This window comes from Phaseolus vulgaris, chromosome 8 (assembly GCF_051622355.1).
Source record: "Phaseolus vulgaris cultivar YP4 chromosome 8, ASM5162235v1, whole genome shotgun sequence".
Lineage (NCBI taxonomy): Eukaryota > Viridiplantae > Streptophyta > Magnoliopsida > Fabales > Fabaceae > Phaseolus > Phaseolus vulgaris.
Genome location: NC_143505.1, coordinates 60,424,339 through 60,446,568, shown reverse-complemented (window position 1 = coordinate 60,446,568; position 22,230 = coordinate 60,424,339). Strand labels below are relative to the sequence as shown.

Below are 22,230 nucleotides of genomic sequence, written 5' to 3'. Positions count from 1 at the left end.
TTATTTGTTGTGAATATTTAAAAAAAAAGTAATTGTTTTTATGCTAAATATTTAAAAAGAATAAAATTCATTTTATGCTTCTTCATTTTCTTTATTAGTGATATCTCTATTATTTTTCTATTTATTTACCTGTGTACTTTAATCCTCACAATAATCAATTGAAAAATACAATAATATTTTTTGTAAAAACATATTTATCCTTTAATTAATTATTTTTAATTTGACTTTATTTATTATTTTATAATTAAAGTGAATCAACTTCATCGTATATATGGATATATATTTTCTATTAAAAGTTGTAAAAAATCACACAAAGTCAAGTTTTTGATAAATACTCGTATATTATTAACAAATAATTGTAAAATATTTGACAAAAAAATTATGTTATTCTATATATATATATATATATCACATAAAATATTAAATTATGAAAGTAAACGATAAGAAGTGTACTTTAAACCTAACTTAACATCATAAAATCAATTTTATGAATTGAAATTTGCATCCACTTATAAATGATGAAATATCTTAATCTCTAGTTGTTGTGGATCTACAACATACCTCCCTCGCACCGAAGATTACTAACTCGTACGTGAAAATATATGTTATGGATAGCGGGTGACACGATAGACCCAACAAACTTTAATGAAAATAAACTTTAAATAACTTGATATAATGTTAAAATTTAGATTTTAAACCGATTTTATGAAGTTGAGTTAAATTTAAAATTATTTTTTAATGTTTAGTTATATCATTATTATTGTACTTTCAAATGATAAACGTTTTTTTTTAAATAAATCCGAAATTTTTTATAATAATTTAATAAAAATATATATAATTTGATATTAATTTTTGAAAAGAAGAAAACAAAGGAGTAAATAAACGTCAATGGTCAAGTAGAGTGACGAGAATGAGAGGAGAAGATAGCGCGTGGATGTGTCCTCAACGGTGGTTCACATAATACCAACAAAATAACAATCATTAGAAGATGCAATTCGGAAGAATAGGACAACACACTCTCAAATTGTCACACAGATTCACGTTGAAGAACACCAACCTATTAGAGAGCGTAACAAACTTTAACCATCACAACCTTTTAGAGACCGTTCCAATTCTCACATTTCAAACTTCCCAACACTCACAATTTCTCACTTCCCTCACTTTCTCAATTTCCATCACGAAATTGTTACGGAAACAACAATGGCGGCTTCCGATGGAAGCGAATACTTCGAATTAGGATCCATGGGAAGCGAGAGCTTCGCCATGGCCTCCAACTCCGAGACTGTGGCGGAGGACGAGGAGGAGCTGCAGTGGGCGGCGCTCTCCAGGTTGCCGTCGCAGAAACGCATCAACTACGCTCTCCTCCGCGCCTCCTCTTCCCGTACGCAACCTCCAACCTCCGCCCCCGACAACTTAGTCGACGTCCGAAAGCTCAGCCGCTCTCGCCGCGAACTCGTCGTGAAGAAAGCTCTGGCCACCACCGACCAAGACAACTACCGCCTCCTCTGCGCCATAAAAGAACGCTTCGACAGGTTCCGCTTTCTGATTAGTTTGTTTTTTCTCTTTTCTATTTTCCGCGTTTGAGACTCTTCAAAATTACTGATCTATAATTCGATATTGCTATTGTTCCTGTTTTTCGACTGCGGTAGGGTTGGGCTGGAGGTGCCGAAGATCGAGGTGAGGTTCAAGAACCTGAACGTCTCTGCCAATGTTCAAATCGGTTCCAGAGCTCTTCCAACACTGCTCAACTATTCTCGCGATTGCTTGGAGGTTAATTTCGTCTTTATGTTTTCGCTAGTGTATTTTTTATAAAGTGATGCCTATCCTAACAAACTTTTGCATGCGGTTGCCGCGCAGGGTATCTTTACCAAAATGAGGTTATGCCAACCGAAACGGCATTCCCTTACCATACTGAACGATGTCAGTGGCGTTATCAAGCCAGGAAGGTAACAGTGCTTTTTTACTTTCTTCTTTCTACGCGCGTTTTCGTCCGCGGCTCGCAACGTGATAGTAATAGTACTATCACGGATGCATGCTTCTTTATTTGTTCGGTTCATAGCTTTCATGTGCGCGCGCTGATGTAACTGTTATCCTACTTTTTGGCTGTATCGCAGGATGACTTTGTTGTTAGGACCTCCGGGAGCAGGTAAATCCAGCTTGCTTCTGGCTCTCGCGGGAAAGCTTGATAAAACCCTCAAGGTGATTACTAAAATATGTATATTTTAAATAATGATACATAAACACTTTATTTTCTTTCCTTGTATTCATATTCTATTGTAGAAAAAAATATTTAAACAGGATCTTTCAATATATTTTTTATTGTTAGTTATGAAATTGATTAGAAATAAAATTGTAAGATATTCATTAAATAAGAAACAAAAACTTCAAATTTTATATTTTGACAATTTTTAAATAATAATAATAATTTTAGTTAAACAATACCTACTTTAACAAAAAAACTATTTAATTTAGTTGTTGATTGGCTATATTTTTTTAAAGGTGGCAAAAATATCAAACACTTTCTGAAAAAAATCGTGTGTATTTTATAAGGAAAAAAGTTTTGTTAACACTAGACAGTAAATAAATAAAGCTGATAAAAAAAAAACTAGACAGTAAATAACACTATTTAACAACCCTTTGTAATAATATTATAATATTTTAAATTAAAATGAAAATAGTTAAAATATTAATTTATTTATTTGTTAGCAATGTGTTTTTAATGTAGGGAGAGTCAAGGTATCAGGATTCGTTTTATAATACATTATTCTTGCTGATATGTTTGCACAGAAAACTGGTTCTGTAACATACAATGGCCACGAGGTGAATGAGTTTTTTGTTCGACGGACTTCTGCATACATTAGCCAAACAGATGATCACGTTGCAGAACTGACAGTACGAGAATGTTTGGATTTTGCTGCTAGATGTCAAGGCGCAGAAGAAGGTTTTGCAGGTAAACATTAATTGAATTATTGAAGAGTTTCTATATATCTGACAACTAAATTTGTACAAATGTGCTTAACTCTCGCAGCATATACAAGTGAACTTGGCCGCCTGGAAAAGGAAAGGAACGTAAGACCTAGTGCAGAAGTTGACGCGTTTATGAAGGTTATTATCCTAAATGTCTAGTATGAAAATCATGATGCGTGCCTTCACTGTCTATTATGGGCTATCTTGATGTCTGATGTTGAAATTTGATAAACCTCACAGGCATCATCTGTCGGAGGTAAAAAACACAGCGTGAATACTGACTACATTTTGAAAGTTCTTGGTCTCGATGTATGTTCAGAGACAATAGTTGGAAACGATATGATGCGAGGGGTTTCTGGCGGCCAAAAGAAGAGAGTTACAACAGGTTTTTCCCTCTCTGTCTCTGACAATGATACATGAGGTCAGAATGTTTAGTATTTTGCTTCTGTAGTGGCCGAGGACCCGATATCGAAAGATACAATTCTTGATTAAGATATACTTTTAATGATATTATATTATATTGTTTTTGGAATTTAAATCTAACTGATCTTATAAATCTAATTCAATAAGGTGAAGTTGTATTTTACCATTAAATTCGTTGTATCTCTGATCAACAACTTAGAATTTGCAAGATAACTGTAATGTATCACGGAGGAATCAAGTAGAGATTTCGGCTAAAACTCTGTTTCAGCATCAGATAAAAGAATAACCGTACATATATTTGTTGAAGCTATTTTTCCATGAAAAGGCTATTGCATTGTTGCTTGAACTGACGCAAATATTTTTTCAATTGAGTATGTAGTTACTAGTTAGTCAGTTGCTTCTAGATAGTTCAAAAATGACGATTTTTTGAATATTTTAACTGTGTTTTAAGTCCATGCATTTGCAGCAAACAATGACTTCTTGTTTTGTATCTTTTAGGAGAGATGATTGTTGGTCCAAGAAAAACACTATTTATGGATGAGATATCAACTGGTCTTGATAGCTCTACTACGTTCCAGATTGTAAAATGCATAAAGAACTTTGTTCATCAAATGGATGCTACAGTACTCATGGCTCTCCTTCAGCCAGCTCCTGAAACATTTGAGCTATTTGATGATCTGGTGCTTCTGTCAGAAGGTTACGTTGTATATCAAGGCCCTCGAGAAGACGTGCTCGAGTTTTTTCAGTCATTAGGTTTTCAACTTCCACCTCGTAAGGGAATCGCTGACTTTCTACAGGAGGTATATCTTCTTGACATATTTTCATGATCAATTAAATGTCTCCATCAAATGTTGCTCGAGTACTTTCTTTTCTTTTGTCAGGTGACATCTAAAAAGGATCAAGCACAATACTGGGCAGATCCTTCAAAACCATATGCGTTCGTCTCAGTTGCTGAAATTGCAAAAGCCTTTAAAAATTCCAAATTTGGAAGGTATGTGGAATCCTTGCAAAGTCATCCATATGATAAATCAAAAGGTCATCCTTCAGCTTTGGCTAGAACTAAATATGCCGTGCCAAGATGGGATATTGCTAAAGCTTGCTTTGCAAGAGAACTACTTTTGATGAAAAGGCATAGCTTTCTTTATATTTTTAGGACCTGCCAGGTACGCTTGAAAATTCTATCATTCTTATATTGGTGCAGTTTAGTAATTGAAAATCACACATGGTATACTTGGAATCTAAACACAAAATATCATATATTTTTTTAGTACTAATTATTAGATGCACTAAATAACATCTATCTTGTCTCTTTTATTTTAAAAAAAAATACCTCTATCACATAAGTAATCCAACACTTAAAAGAAAAAAAAGGTATAATCTGGAAAAAAGAAAAAGGTGTTAAAAAATCATTTTTCATATTTTTTTTAGTTAACTAGTTTAGTTTACACACGCCCATATACCCAAATAAATAACTAAAATTCTTATTTTTATTTTACTGTATTATTAAGGAACACAGAAAATATTTTTAGATAAATAAAAATATAGGATATTTTCAATATAAGAAAATACATTTTATTTTGTATTTTATTATAATTAAAAACATAAAATCTTATTTATATTTTATTTCTTGTTTTAAAATATAAAGAAAATTATATTTAAATATTTGTATCATTATTGCACAAAACTTTACAATAACATATTTCCCTTTTGTAATTATTATTAATATTATTAAATAAATAAAAAACAAAAACAAAAACAAAAGGGCAGAAAATATACCGCACTTTACGGAATAATGATATATGGACAATTTGAGCCATTATACAACTCTTCATTTATGATATAAAAAATGGTATTTTTGTCATTTTATATCAAAATTAAAATTTTAGATAAAAAAAAAGAATTGTATACTGGAATAAGTTGTCATTATATCATTTTCATTACGGATTCACGTGCATGTCCATTGTTGTAGGTCAGTGGCATTATATATATCACATTGAGTGTGTCTTTGAGTATTTTTCGTCTGTCTTAATAAATCTAATTTAAGATTTGACTTATCGTAGTTAAATTTCCTCTGTATGGCGTTCTACTGTATTGAGATATAATAATTACCCAGATAAGCATGATTCAGTTATTTTTGACATTTTCTTTCTAATATTTAATTTCATTTTTATATTCTTTCTTGTTTTAAACTATTAAAATATTTTTATTATATTAGCTAATTTAAATAATTTACTAACTTTTTTATTTTTAGTTTTGTAACAAAATTTTAAGTTATATATTTAATTATTTTACTTTTTATATCATTTGTTTGATTTGTTTTAATTGTTATTTATATAATTATAACTTTTTTTTCTTGATATTTGACATAATTTTTTATATTAAATATATAAAAATATTTGTTTTGTTAGTTTTATTTTTTATAAAAAATATTTAATTAATATTTAAAACAATAAAAAAATAGACACAAACACGAATTTTCCACTAAAATGAAGCAAAAGATTCATATCCAATAAATATATAAAAAAATTATTTTGGAAATAAAAATGGGATAGTCAAACCCCTATCATTCCTAAAAGAAAAAAAAGTAAAATATTGTTTTTAAAATTTTCATCCTTTAATCCATAAATTTAAACAATAATTTTTTGGTAATAATATCTGTACAAGTACTCTATCATGAAAATATGATTGTTATCATGATTAAGTTACACTGCAATTTTTTATGCTTTTCATGACAATATGATTACTAGCTTAATTATATGCTTTAGGGGCGGTTTTTTTTTCAAAAAGATGGATGATACAAATTAATTAAATTAAGAATTAAGTTCTTGAATTACGAGTTCTTTTAATATGATATATTTAATTTTTTTAATATATAAAAAGTTTATAATTAAATCCTCAGAGTAAGATTCAGTTAATAGATTGCAAAGTTAACCCCATTAACATATTTTAAAACATAAAAAATCATTCAAACTTTTAAATAATTCAAATAACTTATTAATTAAATCATGTAAAAACGGTAGTAGGTCTTTATTTCTGTTACAACTATCTAGTTATGCTGTTTTTTTTGGTATGTTTGAGTTTGCAGAACTTGTTTTTAATTCTGATATATGTTTTCAAAGCATAATGGTTGAATTGGTTGTTTGTGTACAAAGGTTGATACACTTAAAATTAATTAATTTTTTTTTGATAAAAATAATAATTTATTAATTAAATCCAAAAATTACTGTTAGATAAATAAATAACGTTAACTCAGGTCATATAAGTTAGGAAAAGATTACTTTTACACAAGAAAGATTAAATTACATCTTCTTGACAATATATTATAATAATATAATAATATTTTAAATTAAAAATAATTAAAAAATGATTTTTTTTTATTTGCATGACACCTAAGTTATATTCACTGCAATTGCCTTTGTGTGTGCATGTGTCAAATACAAGAATTTGAGGTAAAACACAATATAAGCCCGTGTATGCGATTAATAATTAGTTTGTTAGTTTTTGTAATAACTATTTAAAAGTTATATAAATTCTAATTTTAACTGGTTGATATTTTTTATATACTTATTGTGAACAGAAATTAAACTTCATAATATTTGCAACTTCTCAATATTTGTTTTCAATTTCTTTGAACTATTTGAATATTCACAATTTTCTCTCTTTTGGTCCATATGTATTTACATTTAATTCTTTTTTTTTTGCTGGCAAAGGTTGCTTTTGTTGGATTTGTCACATGTACAGTATTCCTGCGAACAAGGTTACATCCTACAGATGAGGTTTACGGACGCCTTTATCTTTCTGCTCTATTTTTTGGGTTGGTTCACATGATGTTTAATGGATTTTCTGAGCTACCACTCTTGATAAGTCGGCTTCCAGTGTTTTATAAGCAAAGAGATAATTTGTTCTATCCTGCATGGGCGTGGTCTGTTACCAGTTGGGTTCTACGCATACCCTATTCAGTTATTGAGGCTGTTATATGGACTGTTGTTGTATATTACAGTGTTGGATTTGCTCCATCAGCGGGAAGGTATCTTAATTTTATACAATTTTGTACGTTGCATGTTTTCTTTTCAACCCTCGTAATAATTGAATTTTGTTAAATATTTCAGGTTTTTCCGCTACATGCTTTTACTTTTTTTAATGCATCAAATGGCATTAGGTCTCTTCCGTATGATGGCTGCTATTGCACGAGATATGGTTCTTGCCAATACATATGGATCAGCTTCACTACTTGTTGTATTCTTATTAGGAGGATTTATAATACCTAAAGGTAGGCAACACCGTAAATTGTATATTAAAGTTAACGATATTGTTTTTAGTAGTGATTTGGCTGTTATTCCTTCAGCAATGATTAAACCATGGTGGATTTGGGGCTACTGGTTGTCACCCCTTACCTACGGACAACGTGCTATAACAGTTAATGAATTTACTGCTTCAAGATGGATGCAGGTAATGCATTTGGTTTTACTTTATGAATTCATGTGCTGACCCTACCCCAAGAGTTAACCTGTCAAGAATGATTTTTATGTCTAGAACCTTCTTACAATTAGCTTTGTGGACTGCTGTAAGCACGGTAAAGGCATAGGATTTCCTTGGCTTGTATTAAAACTTAATTTAATTACGAAGAATGAGTGGAAGAAGGTAAACTTTTGATCACCTGGTTGTAGTGATTTTAATACCCTCTCAACTCATCAAAATCATAAACGGAAGGAGTAGAACGTCTTATGTAACTTTTATCAGGGAAGAGTTTATCGAATATATTTATGGTTTACAGTGTAAACTGTCTGCAGCAATCCGAGAATGGGGCGAGCGGAGTTGGATACAATGTCCTAGTCTCAAACAACCTACCAACTGTTGACTACTGGTATTGGATTGGTGTTGCAGTTGTACTTGCCTATTCGCTTTTTTTCAACAACATGGTCACTGTGGCCTTGACCTTTTTGAATCGTAAGTTTTCAATAATATTTCCCACTATTTTTCCATTTAAAAGCATGTTTTCTCTCTTGAAATTTAATTACTATTCCCTTTGGGCTGGAAGTTTCTTTAGTCATAAATATTCTAAGTTATTTTCATTTAGTAAAAGTTTTTGTTAACGCCGTAATTAACATACTTTGACACCGACTTATAATAATATAATAATATTTTAAATTAAAAAACAAAATAAATATAATTAAAATAATAATTTTTGGTATGTAGAATGATGTATTTTATTGTTTCTGGTGTCAAAGTATCACCACCTTTCATTTAATCCCCTTCTTTTTGTCTCGTTATTTTTTTAATGAAGCCCCACAAAAAGCACGAACAGTTATTCCAGACGATGACTCGGAAAAGAAATCTTCCGGTAACGACCCGCCAAACTTTTGCATGATCAAATTATCCAGAGAGTCATAATGTATTATTACTGACCAAAAATGTCTCACTATCCATTACATGGGTTCTTCAGGGAGTAATCAGGTCCATGAAATGAGTACCCGTGCCAAACCCGCGAGAGAGGACAGTAATAAGAAAGGAATGATTCTTCCATTTCAACCACTGACAATGACATTCCACAATGTCAATTATTTTGTTGATATGCCAAAGGTGGGGGATTTGTAATTTGGCAATTTCGAATTTTATTACCTGATGCACTATTCTATATTGTGACGTACTCACCACAAAATATAGAAGTGGTCGTTTCATTATACTTAACTAGTTCTAAAAGAATTTTTGTTTTTTTAGGAGATAAGCAAGCAAGGCGTACCTGAAACTCGGTTGCAGCTCTTGACAAGCGTGAGTGGTGTTTTCTCTCCCGGTGTACTTACAGCATTAGTGGGCTCAAGTGGAGCTGGAAAGACCACTTTGATGGACGTACTGGCTGGTAGGAAAACTGGAGGGTACATAGAAGGGGACATTAAAATTTCGGGTTACCCAAAAGAGCAACGAACATTTGCCAGAGTATCAGGATATGTTGAACAAAATGATATACATTCTCCTCAAGTAACAATTGAGGAGTCACTATTGTTTTCTTCAGCTCTTCGCCTTCCAAGGGAAGTTGACGTTCCTAAAAGACTTGTAAGTTGTTTCATGACAAATGATATAACTTATAGTGCTGAATTATTTCCAAACTTTCAATTCACTGGAATATTCTACAGGAGTTTGTTGAACAAGTGATGAAACTAGTGGAGCTTGATTCTTTGAAGAATGCTTTGGTTGGTATGCCAGGTAGTTCTGGCTTATCAACCGAGCAGAGAAAGCGATTAACAATAGCAGTGGAGCTTGTAGCAAACCCTTCCATTATTTTTATGGATGAGCCTACTTCTGGACTTGATGCACGTGCAGCAGCTATTGTTATGCGAGCTGTTCGAAATACTGTTGATACTGGTAGAACTGTGGTTTGCACCATACATCAACCAAGTATTGATATATTTGAAGCATTTGATGATGTTAGTCTAATTAAATCTTTTTCAGCTGTTTTGATAACTAATGATGCAATAGCTTCTATCAGAGTCTAAAGCTTAACTTTTTCTCTACCCAGTTACTTCTTATGAAACGTGGCGGACGAGTAATATATGGGGGAAAGCTGGGTGTTCAGTCTCAGATAATGACAGATTACTTTCAGGTGAGTTTGGAATCTACTTCTGTATTATTAGTCTGCTGCTAGAAGAGTGATATTGCATATTATGTAATTTCTTTCATTGCTGTCTATACCTGATTGTCTAATTGGAAGCATCCTACTTTTCCATCGAATCATCCTAGGAGATATGCATCTGTAAATGGCGTAGCTGATAGAGGGTCTTGCAAGTATGATTGAAGGTATAGGATTCTGTGGGGAGTACCCAGGACACACGGTGAAAGGGGTCATTTAATTTTATGTGTGTAACATGTATTGTGATTTCTCTGTGGCCTTATGCTTGTATCTGTATGTGATGTAAGTTGCTGCAGCGTGTTACAACAGCAGCAGTGTCATTTTGGTCTAGTTTGAGCTCTCCACGTACAGTTCACTTGTGTAAAGCACCCAAGTGCTCCATTTATTCTATTTTATTTTTTATTGCTAATAAAAAAAACTTAGACAATAAAAATTAGGTTTGTCTTGTATGGATATGAATTTTTTCGTGTTAGATACTTACAATTTTTACACTTGTACTCAATTTTGAAGATTTTTCTTGGTACTTGTTCTACTTTTTATTTAATATAAAAGGAGGAACAAGTAGAGTTGGTAAGAGCATACTAATTGACAGGGTTAGATCCTATTGGGATGAAATATGTGATGCAGAAGAAAAGGGAAAGACAGAGAATGCGGAATCTTTTTTAGTGTTGATCAGCTCTTATGTTAGATTTCTTCGTTAAAACAAATGTCAATATGCAAATGTGCTTCGTTTGTTCTTTACTTGGTTTGTGGTTGTTTTTCGTATCCGCTCTGCAGGGACTAAATGGAATTCCCCCCATTCCAAATGGCTACAATCCGGCTACCTGGGTGCTTGAGGTTACTACGCCTGCTACTGAAGAGAAACTTAATGTAGATTTTGCAGATCTTTACAAGAATTCGGATCAATACAGGTGCTTCTAATTTATAGTTTCTTACGTGCTATTTCTGAGGTTAATTTTCGGTTTCCTTTTTAGAAGATTAGGTTGGCGAGAGATGCTACAAATAAAATGGACTTCTTCTTAAAAGGGAACAAAACATGATGTTTTATACAGCCCTAAAGCTAAAGGAGGCAGAATGGACAGATTTATTTTCAGATGAATGATTAAACTGTTTAGTCAATATTTTTCTCAGGGGGGTGGAGTCTTCTATCATGCAATTTGGACAACCTCCTGCAGGATCTCAACCACTGAAGTTTGATACCATGTATTCACAAAATCTGTTTTCCCAATTTTTACGATGCTTGTGGAAACAAAATCTTGTATACTGGAGAAGTCCAGCGTATAATGCAATGAGGTTATTCTTCACCACAATAAGTGCTCTGATATTTGGTACCGTATTTTGGGATGTTGGCTCAAAAAGGTAACCGCTCTTTTATTATCATTTGTTGTAAAGGGGATTGTTTTAAAATATAACATTAAACTAAAGAAGAGACCGAAATTTAATAAAAAAATATGGGACTTCTTAAGCAGGCGAGGGACTGAGATTTAATGAAATAATTATTTCTTGGGATCTTTTAATTTAACAATGAAACAAAATCACACATAACTGACCCCGCTGTCCGGTGATTATCCTAAAGTCAACATTTATGTGTTTAAAACCATATGTGGTTTTATAATCATCTTAGACTGGTTTTACCAAATTAAATTAAAGATAAATGACTTTCTAAGATATGATGACATTAATCTCTACCCCCCTATACTAATAAAACAGTTGCCTTGCGATTATTCTGTAGGGACTCAACTCAAGAGTTGTTCGTGGTTATGGGAGCTCTTTATTCTGCATGCATGTTTCTTGGGGTAAATAACGCTTCTTCTGTACAGCCAATTGTTTCAATAGAAAGGACTGTCTTTTATAGAGAGAAAGCTGCTGGTATGTACTCTCCACTCGCTTATGCGGCAGCCCAGGTAAGTCTATAATATTAAAAATTAAAGCCTTCTTAGATGTATACTGCACATTGCTCATAGTGATTGCTTAATACGATTGACAGGGGATGATAGAGGTACCATACATTTTTGTTCAGACGATAGTATTTGGTATAATCACATATTTCATGATCAATTTTGAAAGGACACCTGGTAATATTTCAGCTTTACTTTTGTAGATATTTATTACTTTAGATAAAATATGTTTTCATATGTAGTTCCAAAAATTTTGACAGTACTTTTACATTTGAAACCTAATGTATTTCGTTTGTCATTCCATAAATGCTATTGGTTTTGATCTTAGAAGACAGATTAAAGTACTTAAACACGAACCAAACAATAAGATTCATTAATTAAATAGATAACTGATGCTAACCTCCATTCATAAGCAAATATTGAAGTGTAAAAGTTAAATAAGGATTTTGCCTTTTGTTTTTGGTTGAATATCTTATTATTGAAGTTTCCCTCTAGTAGTTTCACTTATATTATATTCCATTTTGCTAATATCAAGTTAAGGTGCATGTGCCTATAACTTTCTTTAATTTTCTTGGTAAATGACATGTTTACATTTAAATTTTGTTATAAACTATATTTAAGATTTTGTAAATGACATATTTAGATGTTAAATGTGAATATGATCTGTCACTAAGTGGATCATTTCTTTTATTTATTGCAGGAAAGTTTTTTCTCTATCTGGTGTTCATGTTCCTAACGTTCACCTACTTCACCTTTTACGGCATGATGGCCGTTGGTCTTACACCTTCCCAACATCTAGCAGCTGTTATTTCTTCAGCATTTTACTCCCTGTGGAATCTACTTTCAGGTTTTCTCATCCCAAAATCGGTGAGTAATCTCACACTTGCAGAACATTTAGCTAGTTTGGGTTATATCTCCCCCGGCCCCTTAACTCGCTCTTTTTTAATCCAGAATTATATAGTTGATACTGCAGTAGAATTGGATTCTGTAAATGCAGTAATTGGTAAAATGGTTTCGTTAAGTATGTTTTGTTCTTGAGAGCAATTGATTCCCATGCATGGTTCTACATGTACTATTCCAGAAAGAAATAGAGAAATGAATCTTTGTAGCTAAAGTAAATTTAGTTTGATGTCTCATTTAAACATGAAAAGTTGTGGTTTGTCTCTTGGATTCTAATTAAGGTCTCTTGACTGGTTGCAATGTCTCAGAGTATTCCCGGGTGGTGGATTTGGTTCTATTATATCTGCCCAATTGCATGGACGTTACGTGGTATTATAACATCTCAGCTTGGTGATGTGGAAACCAATATAGTGGGACCTGGATTCGAGGGCAGTGTGAAAGAGTATTTATCAGTGACTCTTGGATATGAGACTGAAGTGAATGGATTTTCAGCTGTGGGGCTTTCAGTTATTGTGCTTCTTGGATTTATCATTCTCTTCTTTGGCTCTTTCGCAGTATCAGTCAAAGTCTTGAATTTCCAAAAGAGATAAGTGGATAATATAGTTAGAAAAGATAAGAGAATTTATTAAACAGCTCTTTAATATCACACCATAATTCTGACGCTGTTTATTCAATAAAATGTCATTTCTTCGCCAGATCACATTTTTCTTTCTTTTTTCTTTTTGCTAATTTCCCCACCAATTCCAATTCTGAATTTTCAGATGTATGCTGTTTCAGTAATTCTCTTTTTTTTTTATCGAAATAAATAAATTGGAGTTATTGAGAGTTACTCAACCCTTCTAAAAAAACACCTCTTACATTACCATATAAGATTGATAGTTTTTGTTTTGCATGGGAAAGAGTATTTGATATTACATTTTAAGATATTAAAAACAAATATATTACTTATTAAAAGTTTTGATTCCCTTAATAAGCACATTATTCTAATTGGGTATTAAATAAACGCTTCCATTTCCTTCACTTGGTCTTGAAGCCAAGGCCCATTTGGGAAGTCATTTTCGGCCACTTTTTCTCTCCTTCACACCACTTTACCACCTTTCCCTACCTTTTTGCTTTAGTTTTTTGCATTTTGATGGTGCTGTTATATTTTAAAGGAGATACACTAAAAGATTTAAGATCAATGAATTATGAGTCAACTATGTTGTTGGGGTTGGACTTAATTGAATACCTCTCTGTGTCTTCTTCCAATGTGATATTCAATCAAATACTCACTTTCAACATTAACACCAATCATCAAATTTATCCAAAACTCTAATTCCTTAGGTGAAAACCTAAATTACTTTTACTTTTGATTCATCTCTCTTAATTGAATTCATCACCAGGAGCGTTAAACATTTCTCAATGTCCATATTCACATGAATTTTTTAGTTTTTTTTATAAAAAAAATTAGTTACGACTAAATTAGAGATTATTTTATAGATTAAAAAAAATTGGTTTCTAAATTAATTTTTATTATTGATAAATAGTTTCTAAATTGGTATCTAATTAGCTACCAAGGTTTTTACTACCAAATTTAGAATCTATTTATCAATAATACAAATTAATTTAAAAATCAATAATTTTTTTTATTCTTTAAAACGATCTCTAATTTAGTCACTATAACAACTAATTATTTTTTTTTCTAAAATTGATTTCTATTTAATGATTTTTTTGTAGTGTATATAATAATTAAACTTATATTTATTATATAAAAATAAGTTATAATATTGATATGCAAAATTTTTGTTACTAGTAAATTGCATATTGTCATATATAATATTTCTAATTAATTTCATGTATAATTTTTTATTAATAAAAAAAATTGTAATATAGTTTTATACATATTTGCAGAGATTTTAAATCCTCTTAATACTGATTTTTACAAAATTTGGATTGAAAAAAAATCTAATCCTTATATCTATTAGGAACCAGAGCAGTTTAGAAATGGAACAATTGGGTTTCTTTTATCCTTACTTATTAAAAAGAATACTTTAATATATTACTTAAAGAAACAATTAAAATACTTAAGAGATTAATAATAACTTTAGAATAAATACCAGAAATACGTTATGCAAAATTGATAGAACTTAGTGTATTTACTAATAAGTGGATATATTCTCAATAACAAAGATGAACCCATATAAAAATTGTATTGTTATCTATTTATAAAGTATTTCTAAAATACTTTTACAAACGATTAAAAACAGTTGCATAAAGTTTTTCTTAGAGAAAATCAAAATTTGCATTCATAATTGGCATCTTGGTTAATCGTATTTTTTTTACAAAAATTCTTATTAATTATATAAAAAATCAATTTAATTATATAAAAAATCAATTTAATTAAATAAATTATGTCACCTACTAAATTATCTTTTTAGAAAAATAATAATTAACAAATTTTCGATATCTATTTTATTTCGTTAAAATTTAAATTTACATAACGCACGAGACTTAACTTATATATTTAAGACTAAAATAAAATTATATTGAAACCCCGCAACAAAAAAAATAAAGATGTTTCAAGAAAAACCAAAAAAAAATAAAATTAGAAAAACTAGTTTAAACAATCTTTAATTTAGCCCTTATACAGATAATTTTTAATTTTGTTTAGTCACGAAGTTTATATGGTAGAAAAAAAAATCTAAACTAAAATAGATTACATTATTGTGTAGGGAGATTAAAATAAATTAGTTTTAAACCTTTGGTTTAAGTTACTGCTACCACGATTTTCGTAATTGGAAAGTGATACACAATACACTGATTCTAAATATAATTGATGAATGTAAGAAGATGAATTTAGAAAATTTGATATTTTATAAACCAAAGGCAACTTCATTAAGAAATATTTTGACATGGTGTAAAAAAGAAATTCTTATTCATTGGTGGATGGAAGATGATGAAATTAAAAGTACATGGGTGTGATTTCAAAACCCAAATAGTCAATGTTTATGAAGAAAGAATTATTATATAAAGCATTGAAATTAATCTCTACTTTTGTAGTTTATGATGTTGCTCAAAGCCTCTGTCAAAGGCACACAGTCAATAAAAATATCCACCTTTGCAGTTCATCCCTCTCAGACAAGGTTTAGTTATCTCCAAAGTTTGCCATGGAATTTTGGCCTGTAACATATTATTCAAACCATGTTAATTCAAGAATCAACTTCATTTCAAACTCTTCAATATTCATTACATATATATATGTATACTTACCAGTTAGAGGAGTTTTGAGAACAAAAAAGCATGCAGCAATCACAATGTAACATAGAGTAAGAACCACTCCCTTCATGTAGTGTGAAGTTCCATCCTATGACCACAAATCATATTATTAAAAGAAGCAAAACACAACATAACATCATATATATATATATATATATATATATATATTATTAAAAGAAGCAAAACACAACATAACATCATATATATATATATGTGATGATAAGATATTATATATGTATACCTAAAAAGTGAAGGGATTTTTGCATTAGGAACATCTGGTCTTACATTATATTAATATTAATATGACTCGTTTTTGTTGTGTTCCTAATTTGTTAAGGTGTTGTACTATTTGTATATAGAATTAAAAGAAAAGGTATTGTAGTGTTGGAGGCTAACTTTTGCTGAGCTGCTTATGTTTGTATATATTTTGGAGTTTGTTGTGATGATATACTCTGACGGCTGTCAAGAGCGAACCTCTTTGATTATTTTTTAAAATAAAGATTTGTTGGTCGTTTCTGTTGGGAATTTGGGATAGAATGTGGAGTGAGGTCTTATTTTTTTTTTCTGTATAAGGGTTGGATCATCCTCATCAGATGATTCATATTTATTTATTATTTTTTACTGATAAAAAAAATACCTGTAAAGTGAAGGCAGTGATTATAATGGTAAAAGCAAGACATCCGGTTTCAAGAAGACTGAAGTCCAAATCCATTCTTATACCCATTATCCATGCAACAACCACACTTAATGGAACCTGAAATTTGTTAATCATTGCATGATCAAATTTTTGTTGGTAATTATCATCTTAGTCTCTGTTCCAAGTATGGTCATATTCAGCCTTACCACAAACATAGAAATTTGAGTTGCAGATCCCATAGCCACTCCCAAAGATATGTCCTGCATAATATTATTGACCACATAGTACCATTCATTAATTTTAAGGCCAATTAATAAGCTCAAGCCTATGTTTAATAAATTGACAAACTTACCAACTTGTTCTTGTAAGCAAATATGATTGAACCAGCATGTTCTGCTGCATTTCCAACAATTGGTAGCAAAATTATGCTAATGAAGCTCACAGAAATGCCCCAAGACTCTGAAGCAGCCTAGTTAAGTACAAAAAAGGATTATATATAACAGTTAATCTTATTTATGCATGAAAAAAATCATGGTTATGAGAATCATTGGAATTAATTAAATCATATAGATAGATAGATATACATATAGATATAAATAGATAGATACCTCAATTGTTCCCACTACATATTCAGAAAGCAAAGATATGACCAATGTCATACCCACCAACCATGTAAATGCACTCCAAAATCCTATCACTGCCTTCTCTTCATCTTCCTCCTCCTGTAGAACAAACACATCCTTAACTTGAGCATACTCAACATTTCAAAATTTCAAAGAATGGTATATTTTTTCTGATCAAATTAAGTATATACATTGAATTGATGTGGCTAAATATATATGCAGTGAAAGGTAAAATATAAATAATCACCCCTTGTGCATCAAACAATTTTCTGTGAGTTTTTAACTGGAAGAAGATGTAAGCAAGGTATGCTAGAAGCATAACAACACTGCTTGCTCTGGACAACTGAAGAATGTTAGCAGCTATGGAATGATGGGGCCCTCCTAAGGCGCATCTGAACAGCAATGGCAGCAAATGGCACAGCAACCCCAGCAACAGAAGCAGTGAGTTTACATCAGCCTGTTTCTGTTCATCAACAGTTAAGTATCAAAGCAAATTAGTTAAGAACAAAAATTCAGATAAACAATGTAAAGATTGGTTAAATGTGTTTTTTTTAACAGATCATTCAATAAAAAGTAATTGGTAATTAGTATAATTGTTATAAGAAAAGGGTAGATTAAGAAGTGATGAATACTCTGTCATATCTTTGCTCTCTCTTGAGATTGGCTAAACCACCACAGAGGAGTGAGCTTCCAAGAACCAAGAGAAGGTTTGAGAGAATGGAACCAAGCAAGGACAACTTCACAACATTTACTTTGTTCTGATGAAGTGCTAATAATGCTATGATCATCTCGGTTGCATTTCCACAGGTTGCATTAAGAAGCCCTCCAACTGAATTAACATCCACAAACCAAAACCAAATATGTTAAATCTCAGTGCATAGCTAAATTTCTTGTAGTTGTAGTACATAGGAGTTTGAATTACGGTACCTGTTGGACCAGTATAATATGCAATTTGCCTTGAAGAGTAATAAAAGTGAAGAAAAGAAAAGAAAAAGTTAGAAACAGTTAAAAAAGTGCAGGGATTTTGTAGATTAGAAGTGACTTGAAAACTTACTCAGTGAGGAAGCTGACACGTTCAGCTAGAGGAGCAAGTCCAAGGAGGCTGAAAGCAAAAATCCAAGGCTACATGGCAAAAGGGAAATTAGATTTTATTATGAATAATAATGCAGATTTAATTATATGGTATGATATGATGAAATATTAAGAAGTAGACTTTAAGCATAAGTCAACTTTATAAAATCAGCTTATAAGATAAGGTGAGGTTTGCTCCAATTTATATACTATGAGTACCAACTTGTGCCGTGACAATATATTATGAATGATCTGATAACTGGCTGATAGCAGGTGGCTTGATAAACTCAACAAACAATCACTATGATAGGTTCAAAATGACTCTGATACTATATTAAGAAGTGGACTTTAAGCCTAATTCAACCTTATAAAACTAGCTTATAAGGTGAGGTTTGCACTCACTTATATACTATGAAATGTTCTACTCTCTAGTTGTAGAATCTTCCAACATGACCCTTTTCTTCATAATCATAATAGGTAACAAAGCTATATGTAAAGGTTTAGAAATAGCATATGTATGTGGAAATTGAGATGAAAATAAGAAAAGAAAAATACAGTTTGCATGAATGATGATAGACAACACTCACCCTTCCAAAGCCATAAAAAGTTGCAACAACAGCCAAAGGGACTGCTGGAAAAAGCAGAAGAAGCTTAGTACCAAGAAACACCACTTGCAAATTGGTCATGACATTCCTAAGCATTTGTACACGGCCATTATTACTTCCCACCACAACTACTTCTGAATTCTTTCTCACCATTGCTGTCTTCTCATTGCTGTTCTCCAAATCCTCATCCTCCATGGTGGGTGCCATTGGTCTTGATGTGGTGCCCTCAGAGTAGGTGCTCATGACCATAAATTTGAGAGTGCTGTTAGAGTTATTTTCTATATTGGTGGTGAAGTGTGAGTTAGCTTAAATATGCAGGACAAGAAGGTTGTTAACGTTATTGAGTTGAATGTGTTATGGAGTACTAGGATGATTGAGTTGTGTTGTGTTGTGTAGAGTGAAAATGTTTTGGTGGTTTCATTGTATACACATAACCAAGGTGGCTTTCCAATGTCTGTAGCCATGAAGTGCAATGAAGCTTCTCGGAATTTTCGCCATCTATTGCTTGCTTAAGCCACCTACAGATGAAGAGTAATGCTGTTGGTTTTGTTTATGTATAAGATAAAGTGGTGAGAAGAATGAAGAAAAAGTGTCAAAATTATTTACTTTGGTGAGAGGAAAAATGCCTTGTACTTGCTTTGGCTGAAGCATGAATTATGTATGTAGTTATGGTTATGAGGCACTAACGGAGGAACAATTTTGGTACAGAACATTAACGATGGAACATGAATCTTCCTATGTTCATTACACATATCCTTTAGTATTTCAGCTTTGTTTGTATACTTTGTCGTTTCTATTTTGTTATTATATACTTTGTCATTTTGCATTGCATTGCTTAACCTTGCATTAATGGAAAATTCTTAGGTAAGAGAAATTGGTTACTTTCTGTTTTCTTATTGGAATCCACTTTATATATATATAAAGTTTTCTTAGGTAGAACAATTCAATTTTTTGAATTACAAATATTACTAGCAAAGTGATTGCATTGCATTATTGACACTATTGTTATTGTTAGTTAAAATGTTGATAAGTAATAAGAAATCAACTTAAAAATTAATTTAGATATTTATAATTTTTAAAATAATATCTAATTTAATTAATATAACAACTAATTATTTTTTATCTCTAAAATTGATTTTTATTTAATGATTTTTTAGTAGTATATTTTTTATAGAATTTTTTTTATCTTTGTCTTTAATTTTTACAATCTTAGGATTACTATTGCAATCATATATTAACAGTAAAAAGACTAAAATATCCTCCCTTCCTACAATGCACTATTGTCGTTATTATTTCTTTTTTATTTTCCATTGCATCTCAATTTATGAAAAACGTGTTCGAAAAACCTTGTGTTGAAATAATCTTTCGGAAAAGCTTGTCCTAAAAATTGTTTCAAAAAAATATTTAATATATTTTAGAAAGTTTGTTCTGAAGTTTATTCTATAAATCTTCTTTTGAAAAACTCATTCTAGAAAAGATATCATATGTTTTGCAATTATTTTTCTAAAAATCCTATTCTAGAATATTTTTGGAAGAGATAATCTAGAAGTCACCATTGTGAATGGTAGAATTGTTATTTAAAAAATATGGAGTGCAATTAGTAATTTTGTGGGTGTAGAGAGTAAAAGACACTTTTTCATATATCTGAGTCAGCCTAGTTATGTTGGGCAAGGTAGGTATAGTGACTGTTTCTTTCTGCACCTCCATATCTTCTTCTGTCACCTCTATACATAATATGAAAATACATTTTTGTTCTTTTTGTGTCACCTCCATAGAGTAGTTTCTGGATTATGTAATTTGGAAACTCATTTGAAAAAAGATTTCCAGATTACATAATCCAGAAGTTAAATAAGACTTCCGGATTATGTAATCCGGAGAATAATCATGCATCTGAAAAATGACTTCCGGATTATGTAATCCGGTAACTAATTACAAATTTGAAAAATGACTTCTAGATTACGTAATTTGGAATATTATAAAAGGGTATTTTTAGAAATTTGGAAACTTATGGAGATGAGAGAAGAAGGTATGGAGGTGCAGGAAGAAAAAGTCAGGTATAGTAGCCTGCAAGTTTTATGTAGATCAACCTATCTCAGCTCATTTTTTGTAGGCCAAATCAAGTTGGCTTTGATTTGGGCAACTAGGTTATAAATTGTAAAAAACATTTTTTGAAATGTATAATTTTTAAACATTTATTTTGTTATATTTTAGATAATTTTAAAAAACGGATTATATATAATTTAAGTAAAATTAAAAAAAAAAGGTTATAGATACAAAATTAAGTATCATAACTCAAATAAATTAAAAATAACGAATAATTATATAGTTGTTAAGTTGGATTGAGTTTTAGGTTTGATATACAAAACTGGTCAATAAACTTATAGGGAATTAGGTTAGTTTGAGTTTTATTGGATGTAACCAAATCATAAAGAAAATTTAACACGATTCATTTTATTTGGATGAGGTTAGATTAGATAGTTAATTTAATGTGTGTTTCTAAAATATATTGTAAATAATTAGATATGTAAACTTTTTACTATTATTTTTTTCATATTTATTATATATTTACTTATTGATTGTTATTACTTTAGGTGTCAGCTTAATTGATATGTTAATTTCATATTGATGTATAATATGATAAGTTTTATAAAAAATAAATAAAAACTACACATATATACAATAGAGATGTTAATGTGGTGAACAAAATGAAAATATATCATTCTTCTCTTTTAAAAATATAGATTTTGAACTAAAACTAAATCAAGCTATTATAAATACTAACCATACAATTTTTTTTTATCTTTCTATAATTGATTGATTATCAATAATTTTTACAAGTTTTATCTCTTCTAACCCGGTTTTTCTTTATTTTTGAGGTAAAATTTATCAAAGGTAATTTCTAATTAATTTTAACTAATATAATATTTTTAAAATTAAGGGATGATGAATAGCTCTTTTGGCACTTTACTTTTAATAATTTATTTATTATTAACTAAAATGTATTAAAAATACAAATTTTGATAAGTTTGACTTCTAAGTTAATAAACATATGGATTTGACCCCATAAGCGGGACCACCACCCCATAACATGTTGCTACCAAAAGCAAAACTTCGTATTTCTTCTAAAGAATCTCCTAATTATTCCAGCGCAACTAGAAAGAAATTCTTTAACCAGAAAGAATTCAGTTCAGATGTAAGATACCTATTCAAAAGTTTTCGCAACTCA

General features: G+C 30.8%; 2 protein-coding genes across 2 annotated transcripts; one reads left to right on the top strand and one right to left on the bottom strand.

Annotated features, from left to right (window-relative positions):
* Nucleotides 1-959: 959 nt before the first annotated feature.
* On the top strand, nucleotides 960-13,642 carry LOC137826432 (ABC transporter G family member 31). Its single transcript, XM_068632390.2, has 24 exons — nucleotides 960-1,532; nucleotides 1,650-1,770; nucleotides 1,858-1,946; nucleotides 2,115-2,199; nucleotides 2,788-2,950; nucleotides 3,029-3,105; nucleotides 3,208-3,352; nucleotides 3,889-4,190; nucleotides 4,272-4,553; nucleotides 7,101-7,417; nucleotides 7,500-7,660; nucleotides 7,736-7,839; nucleotides 8,181-8,337; nucleotides 8,675-8,731; nucleotides 8,834-8,970; nucleotides 9,109-9,441; nucleotides 9,522-9,812; nucleotides 9,905-9,988; nucleotides 10,793-10,926; nucleotides 11,147-11,374; nucleotides 11,748-11,919; nucleotides 12,003-12,090; nucleotides 12,614-12,780; nucleotides 13,122-13,642. Exons 1-24 carry the CDS (start codon nucleotides 1,201-1,203, stop codon nucleotides 13,401-13,403), a joined length of 4,308 nt encoding a protein of 1,435 aa, XP_068488491.1. The 5' UTR covers nucleotides 960-1,200; the 3' UTR covers nucleotides 13,404-13,642.
* Nucleotides 13,643-15,697: 2,055 nt separating this feature from the next.
* On the bottom strand, nucleotides 15,698-19,558 carry LOC137823711 (vacuolar cation/proton exchanger 3). Its single transcript, XM_068628947.1, has 11 exons — nucleotides 18,987-19,558; nucleotides 18,383-18,450; nucleotides 18,256-18,284; nucleotides 17,961-18,157; nucleotides 17,576-17,791; nucleotides 17,314-17,427; nucleotides 17,058-17,174; nucleotides 16,912-16,965; nucleotides 16,706-16,822; nucleotides 16,063-16,156; nucleotides 15,698-15,972 (listed from the first exon to the last, which is right to left on the bottom strand). Exons 1-11 carry the CDS (start codon nucleotides 19,251-19,253, stop codon nucleotides 15,938-15,940), a joined length of 1,308 nt encoding a protein of 435 aa, XP_068485048.1. The 5' UTR covers nucleotides 19,254-19,558; the 3' UTR covers nucleotides 15,698-15,937.
* Between the last annotated feature and the right edge of the window lie 2,672 nt (nucleotides 19,559-22,230).